At 47.0% G+C, this 20,779-nt stretch overlaps 1 protein-coding gene across 2 annotated transcripts in view; it reads left to right on the plus strand.

Annotated features, from left to right (window-relative positions):
* Nucleotides 1-419: 419 nt before the first annotated feature.
* Nucleotides 420-20,779, plus strand: part of Aldh18a1 (aldehyde dehydrogenase 18 family member A1) — a 36,404-nt gene continuing 16,044 nt past the window's right edge. The window contains exons 1-10 of one of the 2 annotated variants that reach the window (XM_052763289.1): nucleotides 420-562; nucleotides 3,620-3,735; nucleotides 8,246-8,460; nucleotides 10,792-10,941; nucleotides 11,029-11,133; nucleotides 14,645-14,797; nucleotides 15,194-15,284; nucleotides 18,101-18,225; nucleotides 19,295-19,439; nucleotides 20,051-20,124. In XM_052763289.1, the coding sequence (XP_052619249.1) occupies nucleotides 3,648-3,735; nucleotides 8,246-8,460; nucleotides 10,792-10,941; nucleotides 11,029-11,133; nucleotides 14,645-14,797; nucleotides 15,194-15,284; nucleotides 18,101-18,225; nucleotides 19,295-19,439; nucleotides 20,051-20,124 (1,146 nt within the window). In that variant the 5' untranslated portion in view covers nucleotides 420-562; nucleotides 3,620-3,647. Of the gene's footprint in view, nucleotides 563-3,619; nucleotides 3,736-8,245; nucleotides 8,461-10,791; nucleotides 10,942-11,028; nucleotides 11,134-14,644; nucleotides 14,804-15,193; nucleotides 15,285-18,100; nucleotides 18,226-19,294; nucleotides 19,440-20,050; nucleotides 20,125-20,779 lie in introns of both variants that reach the window. The other variant, XM_052763288.1, reaches the window with a different exon arrangement.

Here is a 20,779-nt window from a genome sequence, read left to right on the forward strand (position 1 = left end):
ATTCTTACCACCGCCTTTGCTAAAAACACTTGGGCTGTTATTTCCGGATAACTAGGTGCCAACTTACTTTATCATGGTGACACTTTTTTTTTTTCAATAGCCAGTTTGTGTTTGTTTTTGAGGGGGGGGGCAAGAATCTTAATTGATCCAATCTGTTTCTTAGGTGAGCCTAACATACAGATGATCACTGTCAAGCACGCCTTATGAAAACCATCAGCAACTGGAGCCAGCCCCCTTCTCCACCTCCCCGGGAAGTGTCCGGGGCGGCTCCTGTCTGGGTGCCCAGAGCCCCGCCCCTATACTCTAAGGGCGCGGAGCTTGCGGGTGGGAGGGGGCCGCCACGTGGAGCGTGGGCGCGATTCTCAGAAGCGCCTGCGCCATTGCCGCGGCGCAGCTCGGGTCGGACCCGTAGCCTAACGTCAGCTGCGCTGGCGCCGCGGCGGGGGTTCGCCCTAACGCGGCTGACGCAACGCCGGAGAGCCGGGACGTAGACGGAAGAAAAGGCGGAGGATCGGGCAGCGGGCGCGGAGAGTGGGCCGGGACTGGGGTCGGCGGCTAGCAGGTAGGCGACTGGGCGGCACTGGGCGAGGGTGCGCGCGGGGCAGCCGCGGGCCGGGGGAGAGGGCGTGGGAGCGGGTCGCGGCTGGTGGAGGCGCCGGGCGCTCAGGTGCTCTGAGATGCTGGTGCACAGCTCCCTGTGCGGGGCATAAAAGGCCCCGGGGTATCTGGCGATCTCTTGATTAGTTCGTGACTAAGCCGAGGCCTGAAGACCCTGCAGCCCCTTCTCGCCCAGGTCCCGAAGCGGCATCCAGTGCCCCAGCGCTGCAAGTAGTAATACACCTGGTGTATAACGAGCCGCCGGCACACCCCCGGGGCCTGTGCCTGCAGTTCTCCCTGAGATGGCTCGCGCCCTGACATATGGAGCCTGTGCATAGTTGATACTCCCTGCAGCCAAGGTTATCCCCAGAGCCTCCGCGTTTGATAATTATCTCTTGGCATAATCAGGGTGCACTCAGAATTTTCACTCCCCACGCCTCACCCCAGCTTTAGTCCCCCACCCTCTGAAGCAGGGGCATTTATCTCTGGGCTTTTGTCTTTTTGTTAAGTGGTGAACCATGAACTCAGCATGTGTTTTCCTGGGTGGTTTGTTGAGACTGAAGTTCACTGAGATAAGGACTTTCAGTGTAGATGTGTATAGGTACTTGCGAGATGTTCTGAGTTAAAATGTAAGAACTTCTCTCTTGATCACAGTCTTGACATACATACCCTTTGGGCTTTTGTATCACTTGTCTGGTTTTGGCTGGCACAGTAAATTGCCAGGTTGAACAGTCCATTGCAGTGAAGGAATACTGGGCTGCCTCCTGGGGGCGGAGACAAGGTACAAGGGAAGACTGGGTGGCTTAATGGATTTCAAACATTCAGAGCTTTCTGTACTTAGACATGACGGGGGTGAACAATCTAGAAACATGTGTGCGATCAGATCAGAATCTAGTCTGAGACAGGGTCCTATGGAGCTCAGGCTGGCCTAGAACTGGCTGTGTGCTAAGAATGACCTTGAGCTTCTGATCCTTTTGCCTCTCCCTCCCCAACTTCTGGGATTAACGGAGCATGCCACCACGCTCAGCTGTCCATCAGTGGCTCTTTTGACCTTTTTATGTCTGTGAAGGAAATAAAAAGTGGAAAGGTTAAGACATGCCAGTGCCTTTTAAAAGGCAGAGGAGGGAGAGAGACATGAGCCTTACCTGTGTACCCAGGTGCTTTCCATGCATTGCCTGGTCTAACTCCCACAGTGATCCCATGCTGTATTATCCGTTATTATCCCTCGTTTACAGATGAGGAGATTGAGGTTTACAAAGTTCAAGTCAACCTCCAAAAGGCATGGCAAGGACAGAGCTAATGCCCGAATCTGCCCAACTCTAAAGTCATGTCCCCATCCTGTGTACCATGCACCAAAGGGAAGTTGGTAGCCCATTTGTGGAGAACAATAGTGCCTGAACCAGCTCACCTGGGGGAGTATGTCCATCTTTGAAGGCTAGAGTTGCTGGGAGGATGGTCCAAAGGGGCACAATTAGAAGTATGTTGGCTCTTTATAGATATTTTGCAGAAGGTATGTAAATAATTGTTTAACAGCTGTTATTGAAGGGATTTACGTAAGTGTTGACCGTAGACCATGGGCCCACAACATACTTGAGCGTATGCAGAAACTTAAATCCGCAAAGCCATCCCTTCCCGAGTTCAGTTGTCTTCTTGCTGCCATATGTCTTACTGCAGAGCGGTCCTGTCCATCTCTTCTCTCTCCATTCCTGTGCTTGTGTGCAGAATAATTGTAGATGGTACATTCTGTGTCTTGCTTTTCTTAGCTGTGAAGCTAAATGCTCATTTCCTGAGGCACTCTGAAGAAGGGATTTGGGGGCCTGAGGAAATGGTTCAGTGGGTAAAGTATGAGCTGTGTAAGCACGAAGACCCGAGTTCAGATTCCCAGCACCCATGTAAAAATCCAGGTGTGTCGGTGTACCCCCGTAACCCCGTAACCCCAGAGCTAGGGGAGTGAGACAAGCAGGTACAAGCTCACTGGCCAACCAGTCCAGCCAAACAGCAAGCTCTGGGTTCACTGAGAGACTTGATCTCAACCAAATAAGGTGGACAGAGATAGAGCAGGACACCTCAGTTGACCTCACCTCCAGCACACATATCCACACAAAGGATTGGAATATATCCACCAGTCTATGGAGCACAAGTTAAAGGGGGGCCCACCAGCGAAGGAAATGCAGTTATTTTTCTTGTCTTGTGAAACGGCAATGACCTTATAGCATAAGAGCTCAATAACCAAAGACTTGTCTATGTACTTACAGGAATGACTCTCCTACTATGGTTTTGTTTTTGTTTTATATATATATATATATATATAAATATGGATATGGGTGTGATATTCTTTGTCGAAAACCTTAGGTTTGACCCAGACTGAGGAAATTTTCATAACCACCATGTCCTTACTGCTGAGATCACACACACACACACACACTAATAATAAATACAATAATAAAGAAAAATGCTAGCCATTTATAAAACATTATGTCCCTGACCTCCAGAAATGCAGGAGTTACCCTAGATTCCTGTGGCAGCCAGAAAAACTTGGCTGTAGCTCACCCCCACCCCCTACTCTGGCCTTCCTCTTGTGCTGGCTAGAACCAAGCTGACATTTCAGTTTCTGTGAGCCCCCACGTTCAGTTGGGAGACAGTAGCAGGCTGCTGTGGAGGCTGGATTTGTTAATCTGTTAGAGAATCCTTAACATGATGGGTAATGTAACAAAGATTTAATACCAACATATAAACATTGTATCTTAAAGATATTTTATCATTCAGAATATTCATTGTATCTAATTACTGTTTGGTATATAAAAAGTAAAGCAGTTTTTTAAAAAAAAGGAAGAGTGAAGGCAGCCCTTTATTCTTTTTCTTTTCTATTCCTGTAACACTGAGCAGGTGGTAGTTTCTCTAATATAGCAAAGTTTAAACCAAGAGGGTCGTAGTTTTACTCTACGAGAAGGAGAAATGGAGGGAGGTGTGATGTGTTGATAGTGTTTTTCATGGTCTCCCTTTTAAAAAATTCTTCCCACAGGTGTTTGGATCTGTGACCACATCTCAACATGCTGAGGTACATGCACCACTCTGGGTTCCAGCCCTTCAGCCGGCGTCTTCTGCCTTGGGTCCAGTCCACAGCTGTGCCCAGATCTCGTATGTACCACTGATGAGTATGTGGGAAGTGTGGTGGTCAAAGTGTATCACAGTCTGGGATTTAAAGGGGAAAAAAGATGTAGTTTGGCAAAAGTGTCCAGGAGACTGCCTACTGGTGGATGCTCCAAATATTTGTTTTTGTCAATAATGTGGTTTTTTTTTAATAGTCATTCCTTCCAAAATATATACAAATTAGACTCTTCTTTTTTTTTTTTGGCTGCAATTAAGTATTTGATTTTGAGATCATTACACTTAATATACTGAGAGATCCCTTGTATCTTTTTTACCTAATTTCAAACAATGTTTCCAGCGGGATACTAGCATTAATATAGTGAGGATACTCCATCAGACCTTTGTGTTCATGTTCCTTTTTTATCGCTCCCTCCTCTCCCTTAGCCCTAACCCTTGGCCACCACTAATCTCTTCTGTGTTTAATTTTTTTTTCCATTGAAGAATGAATGTTATATAAATGAAATCATCTGGTGTGTAACTTGAAGTTTCTGGGTTGCTTTGCTCTGGTTTTTTGTTTGTTTGTTTGTTTTTGTTGTTGTTGTTGTTGCGTTAATCCAACATGATTTCCCATAGCCCTATCTGAATAGTAGTTATTGGTAAAGGGGAACCGTTGTAAAATGGTAGAGATGTACCATAGCTAGAATAACCACTCTCTATAAGGACATCCGGGCTTTGACCTCTCGAGTATGCGGAGAGGGTGTGCATAAAGCCACATTGAATGTGCATACACAGGAGTTTTTTACATATCTCTGAGATAAATGCCCAGGAGTACAGTTGTGTCTACTAGGTACCGTCCTTGGTGAGGTACATGGTCTGCAAGCATGTCCTTTTAGTTTATTGATGTATCATTTCATTCTTTCAGCAAGGTCTTTCACAGAGGAAAGCTTTGTATTTTGATGTGGTCCAACTTACTGATTTTTCTTTTTATGAATTTTACTTTAGGACCGCGTCCAAAAACTCTCATAGCCCTAGATTCTAAACACTTTCTCCTGTGTCCCCCCCCCCCCCAAGTTTTAAAGTTTTATGTTTAAGTTCATAAAGTAGTTTGAGTTAATTTTTGTACAGGGTATGAGAGTTGGTCAAAGTTCTTTTTAGCATGTATGTAGATACCAGCTGCTCTGGCATCACTATTGAAAGGCTGATAGCTTTAGGTAGCTATCGTCTCAAGTTATATCAAATCTAAACTTCTCAGCTTCTTTGGGAGATGGCTTGCTTCCCCTTCTCAGAGAATCTCTGTTCTTTCAGATGCAGAAGAGTGTTAAGTGTGGAAAATGAGATCTGGAACCAGCTCCCTGAGTTTGAAAACTAGCTCTGCTGCTCACAGTTAACTAACTTAGTAACTAAAACCAACAACTGCCCATCAGGGTCGCTGTTCTGTGGGTTGGCTCTTGGGCCTGGATTTAGCTTATGGTGGTTGTGTGTCTGTTGGCTTAAAAGCTGGCTCAGGGATTCCTGCTGAGAATCTAGCTCATCTGTGTTACAGGTGGTCTCCCACCATCCAGTAGACTGCCCACCTGTTGATGAGAGAAGTTGCAGAGTACCATGGTCATTTTTTTTTTTCAATCTGGTAATGTTGGTAAATTACTGCTTTTCCTGGAGTAAGTTTCCTTATTTATAAAATAGGGATAATAACTAAAGTCTTATAAAATAGGGATAATAACATCAGTCTTAACTCATAAGAAACAGTAAGATCATGGTCATGGTGATTGTTAGTCTCTTTCCTAACACTGTGACACAGTACCTGAGGAAATCTATATAGGGTCGTGACATGGTGCATGTGACTAGTGTGCTTAGTTCCACTGTATATTAAATATTTATTTACTTATTGACAGGAAGGATCTCACTGGGTAGCCCAGGCTGGACTCAAACTTTCTGTGTAGCCCAGACTGGCTTTTGAACTCATAATCCTCTTTCCTTAACCCTCTGAGGACTAAGATTGCAGATGTGTATCACCTGGCCCAGTTATTCAGTATTTTTATATTTGATATTATTTATTCACATTTATAAAAAGAAGCACCTCTGACTTTTCTCATTTTTGTATCCAGATTTCTCTTGGGTCCCAGAGCCCTGGCTTAACTGGGCATGGAGAGCCAAAGAGCAGACAAGAAATAAGAAAGGCAGAGTGACAAGGTGTGTGCCTTTGCTACTGTTGTGATACAATACCAGGACCAAAAGCATCTTTTTGGAGGACAGGGTTTATTTTGGCTTCCAGAAGGCTCCAGTCCATAATGGCAGGGAAGGCATGGCTTGCTGGCAGCAGCCAGAGACTGGCTGACACATTTTATCCAGGCACAGGAAGCAGAGAGGGAAGACAGGAAGTGGGGTGAGGCTCTAAACCCTCAAAATCCACCTCCAGTGACATACTTCCAGCAGTCTGCACCGCCTAAAGGTTCCATAGCCTCCCCCAAACCACCTGGAGACCGCCTATTCAAATATGGTAGCCCGTGGGGGACATTTTTCATTCAAGTTTCAGAGGCCCCATTGCAATGCACGGTCACTGCAGTGCACGGTCACTGTGGTGCACGGTCACTGCGGTGCACGGTCACTGCAATGCATGGTCACTGCAGTGCATGGCCACTGCAATGCACGGTCACTGTGGTGCACGGTCACTGCAATCCACGGTCACTGCGATGCACGGTCACTGTGGTGCATGGCCACTGCAATGCACGGTCACTGTGGTGCACGGTCACTGCAATCCACGGTCACTGCGGTGCACAGTCACTGTGGTGCATGGCCACTGCAATGCACGGTCACTGCAATGCATGGTTACTGCAATGCACGGTCACTGTGGTGCACGGTCACTATGGTGCATGGTCACTGCAACACACGGTCTTTGAAGTACATGGCCACTGCCCTGTTTCTCTTTGGCCTGTGGTAAGGCAATGCCTCACTCGGAGGTGCATGACAGAAGACTGCTTACCTCGTGGCAGCTGGAAAGAGAAGGACAAGGGTCACAATAGGCCCTTCAAGGACACACCACCAATAACTTTACCTTTTACTAAGCCCTACCCCTAAAGATTGCACCACCTTCCAATAGCCCTATAGGCTGGGGACCAAGGAGGCATGCACACATGACCACTGAGGAGGTTTAAGGTCCAATCATAACAGTCCTCAATGTAAACCTTAAAAAGTAAAATAAATTATAGAATATAAAAAAATACTCTGAGAAGTCAGGTGTCATAGTGTACTCTTATGTTTCCAGCACACACCATGTAGAAGCAGGGAGACTGAGATTTCAAATCCAGCTTTGGCGACCTGGTAAATTTGAGGTTAGCCTGGGCTACATGATACCCTAACTCAAAAAAAGAATGGTAGGGTCATTCAGGATGGGAAGATAAGATGGTTTTGTTCCACAGGAAACTCCCAAGCCTGAATTCCTTGAAACTTCCCTTGAATGCGCCATTGAACTTGACTAAGTTCTTATCTGCTTGAAACCTTGCTGATAATTATGACCCCCTCTTGAACTTTGTCAGCTCTAATCTGCTGTGATGCCTGCAAGAGTTAACAGCCCTTGACTGCCTGACTCTAGGTCAGACCATGCTTCTCTGTTGATAGAGACTGTGTGGATCACAAGCCATCGGCATGCTAGCCCAGCTGCTGGGTTCTGATTGGTTCCTGCCATTTCACCACCTGGACTGCATACTGTTTCTTCCCGTGCCCCTGAGGTACCCTATCAGGCTGCCATACCCTTATGCCCAAGATAAGGAAGGCCCTGTAATAGATAGGAGAGATACTTGGTGGAGCTCAGGACTCCACCTCTGTAAAAGCCATTGATGATCCAGGTCTGAACCCTAACAGTGTAAATCTGTCTCCCCACCCCCTTTTCTCTGTCAGGCCACAGAAGCTTAATCATCAGGTATACAACTTCTATATTAGATGAAGGTACACATGTTATTTAGAATAATACTCTGAAGACTGAGGGAGGGCAGCTGTATTGGTTAGCCTGGAGAAGGCAGGCAGCTCCAATAAGAAACACACCAGTGTTTTAGTCCCTGGGCTGTCCTCGGAAGGAAAAAGCAGTACACCTGTGGGTCCAGTGAGGATGCTACAGTTCCCCTGTCCCAAATGGTGCCTCGGTGAGCATCTCTGTGCCAGGTGCCAGACTGCAAGCCCATTGTCAAAAAGACAGACTATCTTCTTTGCATTTGCATAGCCTGAAACATAGTCACTTGAAAGGATAGCTGTATAATGAAGGGAAGGACTCTTTAGTGTTATTGTATAAGACGGTTGCGTGTGCCGGGCATGGTGGCACATGCCTGTAATCCTAACATTGGGAGACTGAGGCAGGAGGACTGTGAGTTTGAGGCCAGCCTGGGCTGCATATGGAGACCCTGACTCAAAAGCGGAACAACAAAGGATTTGTATTTAAGGTCTAGAGACACAGTGCAATAGCTCAGCTATTTTGGGTGGCCAAGCTGGTTAATTGTTGTACATTCATCTTTTCATTGTAAAATTACATTGTATCTCTTTTTCTTGCCTGTGACTTTGGGATATACAGATCAAGTCCGGCCTTCAGCTGTCAGACATGTGCGTTCTTGGAGCAACATCCCTTTTATCACAGTACCCCTCAGTCGTGCCCATGGCAAGCCCTTTGCCCACCGAAGTGAGCTGAAGCATGCCAAGAGAATTGTCGTTAAACTCGGCAGTGCCGTGGTGACCAGAGGAGATGAGTGTGGCCTGGCACTAGGGCGCCTGGCATCGATTGTTGAACAGGTAAGTGTCAAGGTGGAAAATTCTGCTCAACTAAACAGGGTCTCTGAGTTGGTGCCAGTGTATCAACTTATTAAGAATAATGTGTGTGAGAGCAGATGGGCCAAGGAGGAGGCAAGCTTGAGAGCAGCAATGAGACCATCAGGGAGGCTGGAAAGCAAAGTGATCATCACATCAGGTGGCATTCTAGACTCTCATCTAGATAGGGCTTCAACCTCAAAGGAGATGAAAGGTTCTGTTCAGAGGAGAGACTTGATGAAGTGGCTGGGAGAGCATGCAGAAGCTTTCTCCAGTCGCCCGCTCAGCCTTTGCTGTTGTGGACCTGTTAGAAAGGCTGTAGCCATCAGGTCAGGGCCTTATGCACAGTCTTATCCAAGACATCTGGTCATTTTAGGTGGATTCAGAAGGCGGCATCAAGTGCCATCCAATGGCCATAGATAGAAAAGTCTGGATATGAATAAAGCAGCTACTCAGGTGCAGTAAGATGTTTACATCCGTGAATTCCTAACAGTTCAGACACTCACTGATGGGTTTGTTGACGCAGCTCCGTGGCCCTGGGTTTGGTCACCAAACGTCTGAGTTAGAATATTAGCATATTGCAAACCCTAATGGAAGAGGAACTCTCAGTGATTTCCTGAAGAAAATCCTTGACCCCCCCCCCCCCCCCCCAACCAAAGCCTCCAGACCTGATGTGAACACAGAAAAATGAGGGCTGGGAAATCCTAAAGGGAGAGGAACTCAGTTGAGTAGAAAAATGCAAAACAGAAAACGGTGGAGAGGAAAATGTATGGATTAAAAGACTCTAATGGTATTTTAACTGCTTGTGATGTAGGCACTGCAGTCCAAGCAAGCTGAAAAGTAAACTGGCGGAAATGTGAGCACTGGCTAGTTGATACAGAGGAGGCCATTCAGATGTCTTAGGTGATAATGGTTTTGCATACATGCATATTTCCTGGTGTTACTGATTGCTGCTGAGATATCTACATAATGCCTGAGGACTGGGATTGAGGTTAATCCATGGTGGAGGTAGAGAGGCTTCATTGGAGAGGAAAACTGGCTATTGGAGGAGTTAATAAAACTGGATGTGATTTATAAAACCATTCTCACCACTTTGATTAAATGCTGATTAAAAAAAAAACAATTTCCAGCTGGTTAGGGATGGCGCACGCCTTTAATCCCAGCACTTGGGAAGCAGAAGCAGGTGAATCTCTGTGAATTTTGAAACCAGCCTGATCTACAGAATGAGTTCCAGGACAGCCAGGACTGTTACACAGAGAAACCCTGTCCCAAAAAAATCTTTTAAAAATATATTTAATTCTGTGTGTGGGTGTGTGCACATGCATGCAGGTGCCCATGGAGGCCAGAGGCATTGGATCACCCTGTAGCCAGATATGCAGGTGGTTGTGAAATGCCCCTTGTGGGAACTAAACTCAAGTCCTCTGCAAGAGCAGTATGTGCCCTTAACCACTGAGCAATCAGTCCATCCAGCCCAATTTTTTTTTAATTTGCTTTTATTTCGTGTGCATTGGTGGTTTTGCCTGCAGGTATGTCTGTATGAGGGTGTTGGATCTCCTGGAACTGGAGTTATACAGACAGTTGTGGGCTGCCATGGGGTTGCTGGGAATTGAACCCAGGTCCTCTGGAAGAGTAGCCAGTGTTCTTAACCACTGAGCCATCTCCCCAACCCCCCGATACTGAAATTTTCTAAGATAAGAATTGACTGTTGCAAGCTGGGCAGTGGTGACCCACACCTTTAATCCCAGCATTCAGGAAGCAGAGGCCAGCCTCTCTGCATTAGAGGCCAGCCTGGTCTACAGAATCGACGGTTGTTGGTTACAGTTCTTAGCAGCCACTGTGAGTTCTGCAGGTCACAGGGTTGAGTCATTAGGGGAATGGACAGTTAGGAGCACGGACTCTGTTGCATTGTGAGTTTTTGGTTTTGTTTTTGTTTTCCATGCGGATCTAAGGTATCACAAGTGGCCACAGCTGGTCCTGGGCAGAGTAGAGTAGTGTCAGCATCTGCCCCTAGTGAGGGTGACCCACAGGACTCAAGAGTCTCCCCAGGTTGCTTCTGCATTATAGGTGGGAGATAGCAAGTGCTATAGATTCCAGCACTGCTAGAATCACCTAAGCATCTCATTTCTGCCTGCTGTCTGTTGAACGGACATTTGAAGCCGTGTAAGACTGTTTCTACCAAACAATCTGAGCAGTTCTTCCTGAGCACTGTCCCCTAGAAGAGTATTGGAGTCCACTCAGGTCTGCCCTGCCTGGGCCTCCTGTGAAGAGAGAAGAGGGTGGTACCACGACTTGTGCGTTTTCCTGTTTCCGTGCTAGGTCTCGGTGCTGCAGAATCAGGGCCGAGAGATGATGCTGGTCACCAGTGGAGCCGTTGCCTTCGGCAAGCAGCGCCTGCGCCATGAGATCCTTCTGTCTCAGAGTGTGCGGCAGGCCCTGCACTCAGGGCAGAACCAGCTGAAGGAGATGGTGAGTGCTGCTTCCCCAGCCCTGTCCTGGGAGTCCTCGGGGCTTCCCTCCTTCCCAGTCATGAGGTGTCTGATTGATGTATTGCAGGCAATTCCAGTCTTAGAGGCCCGAGCCTGTGCAGCTGCTGGACAAAGTGGGCTGATGGCCTTGTACGAGGCCATGTTTACACAGTACAGCATCTGTGCTGCCCAGGTGAGAGACTGGGCCTCCCTGGGGGTGTGGAACCCATAAGGGTGGTTCTTGTGGAGTAAGAAGCCTGCAAGCAAGTCTCCACAGCCAGGTGTCAGCATGCAGTCTTAAGTGTCTGCCTGGGTTTCCTCATCTGAAAAATGGAGGTAAAATCAGTGCCTACTTCAGAGGGTTTTAGGAAAGGCGCAAGAAGAAAATACATGAAAAGTATTTAAGATAGCATCTGGTATATAATACACCTCAAGCCCATGAATTACTGCAGTAGTAACCCTATAGCAGTTTTTCTCAACCTTCCTAATGCTGCGACCCTTTAATACAGTTCCTCATGTTGTGGTGACCCCCAACCATAAAATTATTTTATTGCTACTTCTTAACTGTAAGTTTGCTACTGTTATGAAATGTAATGTAAATATCTGATATGTAGGATATCTGATATGTGACCCTCACCCCCATGGCATCCCCCCCTGCTCTAGAGACTGCTACTAGTGCAAAGCTCCTGAACAGACAAGTTAGGCTTCGCTTTTATTACCTTCTCTGACTCCAGGGGGCCTGCTTCTCTGTGCACCCGGTTGCCATTTATAGTAAGTACGTAGAGTGTTGATGGAAAGAAGAAATGCCGGTGAATGGCTTGTTTTACACTTGTGAACATTATTGATCACTTGTGATGTACAAAGAGATCTGCCTGGCATTGGGGTTCTGTGGTACAAAAGCCAGACAGATTTCCAATCCTCATGGGACTTCCTGCTGAGTACTTACCTCTAAATGTTGTGAGCCTTTTTTCTACATTATTTCATTTTTACCTAAATGTCTTGTTAAAAACTGTGATTTTAGCCGGGCAGTGGTGGCCCACGCCTTTAATCCCAGCACTCGGGAGGCAGGCGCATCTCTGTGAGTTCGAGGCCAGCCTGGTCTACAGAGCGAGATCCAGGACAGGCACCAAAACTACACAAAGAAACCCTGTCTTGAAACAACAACAATAAATTGTGATTTTGATCACCTGTACAGCCAGCCATGCAGTAAATAGAAACATCTGAAATGCAGCCACATAGCTGATAAGAAGCCGGAAGTTAGTATTTGCCACCCGTCTGGTACCTTTGACCCCGTTAGCTGTGTGGCTGTTACCTTAGACAGGAGACGTCTCGGGTTTGGTGTCTTTCTGTCCTGTTGCTTTTCCTGGTTCTGTCATCTTTGTAGCTGTCCCCCACAGTTGTGTTCTCGTGCAAGTGTGCTCAAGTGTGCTGAATCAGAAGGGCGCGGAGCTCTTCCCTTATGGCCCGTGACTGTAATCTCAGATTTAGTTTTCAGTTAGTGCAGCGGTTCTCAACCTGTGGGTCCCGACCCCTTTGGCAAACCCCTACCTCCAAAGATATTTACATTACAATTCATAACAGTAGCAAAATTATGTTCATGAAGTAGTAACATAAAATAATTTTATGGTTGGGGCACAGCATGAGGAACTGTATTAACGGGCTGCAGCCTTAGGAAGGTTGAGAACCACTGAATTAGGGTAAATACAACAGAAATCTCCATTTCTATGGCGCACATACTATCTAATCTCTCTTCTCTTCTAACATCAATGGAGTTACTTGTTTAGTGCCTGGAGCCAGGAGAGCACACTGTGGTCCAGGAACTGCACTTTCGTTGTGTGGTGTTGTTTTCCCTCAGGGTTGATGCTTTTGGACGGTTTTTATTTTGCTTTGCCTGTAGTGACAGTTCCATTAGAAGCCGCTGCCACTGTTTGCATCGATATTGAGGTAAAAGCTCTGCCCATCCTATTCCCAGGAAGCTCCAGTCCAGGGCCTCTTCCGCCCTGCCCCTCCCCTAAACGGGGCTTATCATATGTGCTCTTTGTACCTTATCCTGTGGTTCCTTCTTCTCTCCAGGAATCCTGTGTAGAGGACCATTATCAGTGGGTTTGAGACCCCACCACATGGGCCTCAGGTTAAAGACTTACCCAAATGCAGCAGCTTGTATTTCCTTCAGAGAAATGAGTCTGTTTTGTCATCTCAGCCGATTACCTTTGCCCAGGCACCAGCTTCCCCGCCTGGGAGGCCCCCTGTCCTTACCTCCCTGGCTAGAGCTGCAGCCCTGGTTTGTGAAGCTGTTGTAGTGACAGGTGTTTCCCTGGACCTTTAGCCCTCTGGCTCACCCCTCCCATACCCCTTCCATACCCACCCGCATGCTTATGTTCATCTGCAGTCTCACGTGGGCATGCCAGAGTCAGTGCCTTCCGCTTTGACCCCGGCTGGTGCCTGCTGAACTAAAGCGTATGCTACACTGCATCGGACCGTCAGCCTGTCTGCTCTCCATTGTTGTGACTGGGCTCGGGTTCCGTGTTGCAGAAGGGCTCAGCAGAACTTGTTGAGAGAGGCAGGCATTCTTCCCCTCAGTCACACCCCCACTCTGCCCTCATGACCTACCTCTTATAAGCAGTGCAGCATCGGCCCTGTTGCAGGGTCCTCAGATCTCCTAGGCAGACCCTGGTGCAGGCCTTAACTGCTGCCTGTATCGGCGCCCTCCTCATGCCTTTCCTGTGTCAGGGATTGCAGGAGAACATTTTTTTCCCCAGAGTGTGCTATCATTTTGTTCCTTTTATCATTCTCATTCACTTTTCTCTCCAGTTACCTTCTGCCAGATACTCTAATTCTTTATTTTTTTTTAAAGATTTATTTATTTATTATGCATATAGAAGAGGGTGCCAGATCACATTACAGATGGTTGTGAGCCACCATGTGGTTGCTGGGAATTGAACTCAGGACCTCTGGAAGAGCAGTCAGTGCTCTTAACCTCTGAACCATCTCTCCAGCCCACTCTAATTCTTTAATGAAAACCCATTGACAGCTTCCACCCCAGTTTTCCACCCCATGAGCACCTTATTCTGATTCTTTCCCCTGAATTAAGTTCTGTCTAGCCCTTCTTTCTGCTCCAACTCCTGTTCCCACATATTCAGACATAATCTTAACTCCAGCGGTCCTCTGCATCAGAGCAGAACCAGGGACAGACTAGCCCTGTTCCAATTGTCTAATGCACTTTTCCAGACAGGTAAGCTATTTGCCCACCTACCTAGCACATAAGTGCCTACTGTGGCCAGCCCCTGACTCAGATGCTAGAGTGTACAAAGAATTTTTTAAAACCAATCTTGGATCACTCTAATGTTCCTTTAAAGTAGATGCATCAGTTTTCCAATTGTGTGCGTAGAAGAGATTTTAGCATCATTAAATAAATCTTCCAGACAATTGCAGTTCTTTCAGGGGTCTCCCAAACAATTGGCTAAGCATGCTAGAAATGTAGTTCAGTGGGAACATGCCTGGCTAGATATGCCGGACCCCAGGTTTGATCCCTAGTACTGCAAAAAAAATTTAATTATAGAAGGAAAATAAAACAAGGAATTGGATCAGTATCCAAAGGTGTGTTTTATTCCAGAAGTCTAAAGCTTGGCTCTCCAATGTTTACCATCTTTTTAGGCCGTTCACCGTTTTCCTTCCCCACTGCATTTTCTGTTCACTCTTTTTAGATTTTGGTGACCAACTTGGATTTCCACGATGAGCAGAAGCGCCGAAATCTCAATGGCACACTACACGAGCTGCTTCGGATGAACATCGTCCCCATCGTCAACACAAACGACGCTGTCGTCCCCCCAGCTGAGCCCAACAGTGATCTTCAGGGGGTAAATGTGGGTAAAGTAGTCCTAAGAGTTGAGCATGCTGGAGACACTAACACGTGCTGTGTTGCATTGCACTAACACTGGACGTTTGCATGAACAAAAGGAGGACTTGGGAGACCTGGCATTACAGAACCTTGGCGGCAGAGGCACCTCTGAATGAGGGCGTTTCCTTCACTGGGTGAGGTGCTGCAGTGGTGAGGTGCATGCTGTGAGCATGGCTTGCAAAGTTTGGCATACATGTTTGGAAGGAAGCCTTTGTGTTGTGCAGGCCGTGGGGCCTGAGCTCTCATTCGCATATTTTGGATCATGGGTTTTGCCTGGCAGAGCCTAGCTGGCTGCTTCTGGGACTTTCTTTTTAAACTGCATAGCTAACTCACTACATTTTTTCCTGCGTTACAGGTTATTAGTGTTAAGGATAATGATAGCCTGGCTGCCCGATTGGCCGTGGAAATGAAAACTGACCTCTTGATTGTCCTTTCAGATGTAGAAGGTACACAGCAATGCCTTTTTCTTTTGTTCACACCTGTGAGCACGTGGTTTTCCTTCTGATCATTTTTCACTGTGGAGTTATTTCCTGAGCCATGTGAGCCGAAGAGTTTCTGTGACTCGGGTGGGTGTTTCTGGAAAATGCAGCTTGAATGCAGAAATTATGTTTTTAGGTGCTTTTGTGTTTGTTTGTTTGTTTGTTTGAAAAATAGCTTCGAGGAAATATTCACACACCACATAATTCACCTATTTAAAGTTTTCAGTTCAGTGATCTTTGGACTCACTCACACACTTGTACATTAACATCTCCATTAACAATTATAAGTTATTTTCCTCACCCCGACAGAAACCTCAGACCTGTTAGCAGTCACTGCCTCTTTGCATCCAAATCCCCAGCCGTGGACGACTTCAGTCTACTCTCTGTCTCTGCAGCTTTGCCTATTGGAGATGTTCTGTGAATGGAATCATATACTGGGTGGTCCTTTGTAATGGCTCCGTTCACTTAGTATAATGTGTTCAAAGGTTCCTCTACATTATCGTGTCCACCAACGCTGTGTTTCTTTTCATTGCCAAATAATATTCCACTCTGGACGTTCCATGTTTTACTTATTCAGTCATCAGTTGGTGGGCACCTGTGCTATTATTAATAACGCTGCCATGAGCTTACTCTTTATGAGTATTTCATTTTCACCGAAGAGTCTAATTGTTGTCAGGTGGTAGTGGTGGCAGCACATGCCTTTAATCCCAGTACTCAGGAGGCAGAGGCAGGCGGATCTCTGTGAGTTCGAACCCAGCCTGGTTTACAGAGTAAGTTCCAGGTCAGTCAAGGCTACACAGAGAAACCCTGTCTCAGAAAAAAAAAAAAAAAAAAGGTGTAATTGTTGGGCTCCATGGTAGAATGCTTACCTAGCAAGAACAAGACCCTAGAGCGAGTCCTCAACTCTACAATTAAGAGAGACAGGTGAGGAAGAGGGAGCAGGAGAGAGAAGACTTGTTGATTCCTGTGCTAACTTGGTACTGAAAAACCACCTTGGTGTTTTTCACAGCCACTGTGCTGTTTGACATTGCCACCCACAGAGCACGAGGGCTCTAATTTGTCTGACAATACCTACTTGTTACTCTGTGGTTTTCTGTGTTATAATCACAGAATGTCCATCCTAATGAGAAGGTTTTATTCCCTTCCTTAAAAACAACTATTATGTTTATTTATTGGGGTGCAGGAGCATGTGCTGAGGTCAGAGGACCACTGTGAGAGTTGATTCTCTGTGGCATCATGTGAATCCCTGGGGTCAAACTCAGGTTTATCGATAAGTGCCTTTGCCATCAAGTGTTAACTCTTAGAACAGTATCACATGTTAAAGATCCTGAGGGTGGGGTTGAAAGACTGGGAAAGAGCAGGAATAATTACAGAGCGCTGAGAGGGCCTCTGGAAAAGGCCTCCTGATGGGACAGTCTTTCCCACACAGTTAACCTAAAACGGGTCACCTTCTGGGAAGAACCCTGTCCGGAGTCCCGGAGCTGTGGGGCTGCCTGAGCCGTGCAGGCTGGCCGGGCACTTACTGCTGCCCATGCCTTATCATTGCTTCGTCCTAGGTAGCACCCCAATTCCCCCGATCCCAGAGAAGGGGGAATTTCACACAGAACAGGATTGTCCTGAAGATCTGGAATGATGGGAGCATCCTGTGTAGGAAAAGCAGCAATTTAAAACCCAAAACGGCTGGGGAGGTGGCTCAGTGGGCAGAGTACTTGCCTTGTAAGCACGAGGACCTGAGTTTGATCTACAGAACAAACATTTCAAAAAAAAAAGCCAAGCCTAGTGGTGTGGGCTCCAAATCTGAGAACCGAGGAGGTAGAAACAGAGCTTGGGGCTAATCAGCCTAGCCCACGTGGAGGTTCCAATGAGGCTCTGTCTTTAAAAAGTAAAATAAAGGTGGATGGTAACTGAGAAATGGCACTCGACGTTGTCCTCTGCCTCCCCCACCCATGTGTGCATATACCTATACACTCACTTGTACCTGCACGCACATGTACACATAAACACAAAACCAAAGGCATTTCCACCCAGTGTTGTAGCCAGTTCCCAGCCATGGACAGTGTTTCCTTAATATGTGTCTTCATTTCACACTGTTTTCTCAGGCCCTTCATCCTTCTCCTCTCCCCTCCCAGGGTCTCTACGCTTTCAAAGTAAAACCCTGAGGTTTTTTTTTTTAACCTGATGTTGTATGCTTATAACATTTCACTTCACTGTGGTGTTCCCCTGCTCAGATGCATACGGGTTATATGTTTCATAGTAATGAATCCAGCCTGAATGCTGAGAGTCATAACTCTCCTGCTGGCTTTGTTCACCCTCCAAGACACTCAACTCATAAACCGGGCGGTTATCAGTCAAAGGGTATGGTGCGAGTTAATGAGTACCCACTTCACATCGCATCCTGCCCAAATGGTGTATGGCCACCGTAGTGTTTCTGCACTTGTCTCTCTGTTGCTGATATCCCCGAGGTGCAGCAGGCTAAGCAGTGATAACAGAGGGAAGGCGTCTGCTGGTGCTCTAGGCACTGTGCTGAGGATGGGCGACCTTGCTCAGAGGTCAGGAGGCATTCGTTTGGGGCGGGTTAAAAGAGCACAGAAGGTGCTCTTGTTTAGTGTGGGTCGGCTGCACCCATCCCTTGTTGTCTTTCCAGGTGAGGCAGGTGTTGGTACGGTGTGTTCGTTGTTTTTGTTGGTTTGTTTGGTTTTTGTACAGTAGCAAGTGCCTGGGGAGGCCTGTGGGGACACACACTTGGGTCAGTGCCGTGTTACTGACTCTGATCCACTCTTCAGGCCTCTTTGACAGTCCCCCAGGCTCAGATGATGCGAAGCTCATTGATATATTCTATCCTGGAGATCAGCAGTCAGTGACGTTTGGAACCAAATCTAGAGTGGGATTAGGGGGCATGGAAGCCAAGGTAAGCTGATACTGAACTATTCCAATCTTCAAGCCCAAATGGTATTTTAGCATTTTTTTATTGCTAAACTTGTCTGGGAGCTTATGGTTCAGATAGCACACTCATACATTTAAATATGCACCTATCTAAATATGTTTCATGACTGCTGTATACCTGTGTTTCATCAGGTCTTTAGATGTATTTTTCTTAACTTAAGCAGTACATTGTGTGTGTGTGTTCATTGCTTTTTGTTGCTGTGACCGGATAGCTGATAAAGCTGTTCTGGCTCACAGCTAGAGAATGCAGCCCTTCCAGGCAGGGTAGTCGAGGCAGCAGCCGACATGGCAGCTGGTCACATTGTATCCACGGTGAAGAAATAAAGATGTAACTGGTGCCCGGCTCGCTTTCTCCTCCTTACCTAGTCTGTGACCCCAGCTCACATTTAGAGTTCTCTTTCTCCAGTTAAACCTTTCTGGAAATGCCCTCGTAGACATTCCTGAGTGGATTTCCATGATAAATACAAATCTAGTCAAGTAGACGTTGAGAACTAACTGTCATGGTGTTGTAAGCCCGTAGAGGACAGGGCTCGTGTAATTTCCACACAGCAAGTCCTCTGTTACCAACTCGGGTCTTTCCCTCCCATCAGTTGTTCTCAGAAGCTGTTTACCCTTCATGCAGAACGTCATGCAGCAGCGGTAGAAGAGAGCAGAGCCTTGTTCACACAGACCTTCTTCCTGTCACTGCTCTAACTGTTCAGTTGTTGCTAAGTTCAGGCATGACAAATCAAAACGTCCAGGCATGACAAATCAAAATGTTCAGGCATAACAAATCAAAATGTGCACGTTTGGAGTCCAGTTCTGGTGGGTCTCACAAATCAGGACACATTGGTTCCCCTTCAGGCCGTACATGCTGACTCTGAACTGGAAAGTGATGGTGGGCTGCATGTGTTTCCCCGGATCTGAGCTGTTAGACACGTCCCTCTGTTCATTAGCTTGCTGGATAATCAAATTGTACCTTATGTCATCGAGCAAGTTCAGAGTGTGGGTGACTAGGTCTGAATCTCCTTTTTGGATCTGACCTGTCCCCTTAGGTGAAGGCAGCCCTCTGGGCTTTGCAAGGCGGCACATCTGTCGTCATTGCCAACGGAACCCACCCAAAGGTGTCTGGGCACGTCATCACAGACATAGTGGAGGGGAAAAAAGTCGGCACCTTCTTTTCGGAAGTAAAGCCTGCTGGTGAGTAGTTTTCCCTCAAGTCCCAGGGCCTGTGGGTGATAGCCAGTGCCACCCCAGCCTAGATGGAACTGAAGCCCGAGCTCTCAGCCTGCCAATCCAGATTATGAAATCAATGTGGTCACATCATAAAATCTGGATTTTGTGAGAGTCTTATCTGCCCTGCCTTGTTAGTCCTCCTATGCTCCAAAGTCAGGAACCATTTGCTAGGCCTTCACTGGATGCTAAGAATGAGTGAGCAGTAGAGATGCAGAGGTGCTTAAGACACGGATTGAGCTCTGAAGCACTCGCAAAGATGTGCTCGCTGTCTGCACTCACAAATGCAGGCACATGAGGAATGTGCTTGCCAAGATGAAATTGAACTCTGGAAGGCACAGAGACTCTTGTCTACGTCAGACATGGGAAATCTCTGTATTTTTCCCTGAGTTACTCTGGCGTGGATCTGTTTGTCTGTTTGTCTGTTTTTGGTTGTTGTTGGTTGGCTCTGGTGATCTCTGGGTGCCAACCAAGCATACCAAGACACCAGGCGTTCCTTCTGCGTTCAGTGAAGCGTGTGGTGGGAAAGTGAGAGTGTGAAGCTGACCGTGGTCTGATGCTTGCACATGCTCTTGCAGGCCCTACAGTGGAGCAGCAGGGAGAGATGGCTCGATCCGGAGGGAGGATGCTGGCCACATTAGAGCCTGAACAGGTGAGGACGGTCACTGACAGTTTGGTGGTTTTTCGGAACAAAGCATGCTAGTTAATGGTCAAGTCTGCTGGCCCCGTTTATTCCTAGTGTTAGCAGAATTATCTGGATTAATTTTATGTTCCCCTTTGCCTGAAGAAACTCTTTCTGTCACCATGGTTTGATCAAAGACAAGATTAGGATCTGACACATGGCAGACATGGACACATAGGAGAGTTACCTCCTCCTGTTCATGCTGAATTGTCTGCAACACCTGACAGAGGGAAGCTTGAGAGCCTGCCCTGTGATCATCCCCTCTTGGTCCATGGTTAATTAGTCACCTGACAGAGGGTCTTCAGAGCATGCCCTGTGATCATCCCCTCCTGGTCCATGGTTAATTAGTCACCTGACAGAGGGTCTTCAGAGCATGCCCTGTGATCATCCCCTCCTGGTCCATGGTTAATTAGTCACCTGACAGAGGGTCTTCAGAGCATGCCCCGTGATCATCCCCTCCTGGTCCATGGTTAATTAGTCACCTGACAGAGGGTCTTCAGAGCATGCCCCGTGATCATCCCCTCCTGGTCCCTGGTGAATCAGTGTCAGTAGCAGTTCTGTAGAGCTGGAGATGGTGAGGCCAGGTGAAAAGGGCTGGCTGCCGGGGGTGTGCTGCTGTGGCTGC

This window comes from Peromyscus californicus, unplaced genomic scaffold (genome assembly GCF_007827085.1).
Source record: "Peromyscus californicus insignis strain IS unplaced genomic scaffold, ASM782708v3 Scaffold_4__1_contigs__length_199733344, whole genome shotgun sequence".
NCBI lineage: Eukaryota > Metazoa > Chordata > Mammalia > Rodentia > Cricetidae > Peromyscus > Peromyscus californicus.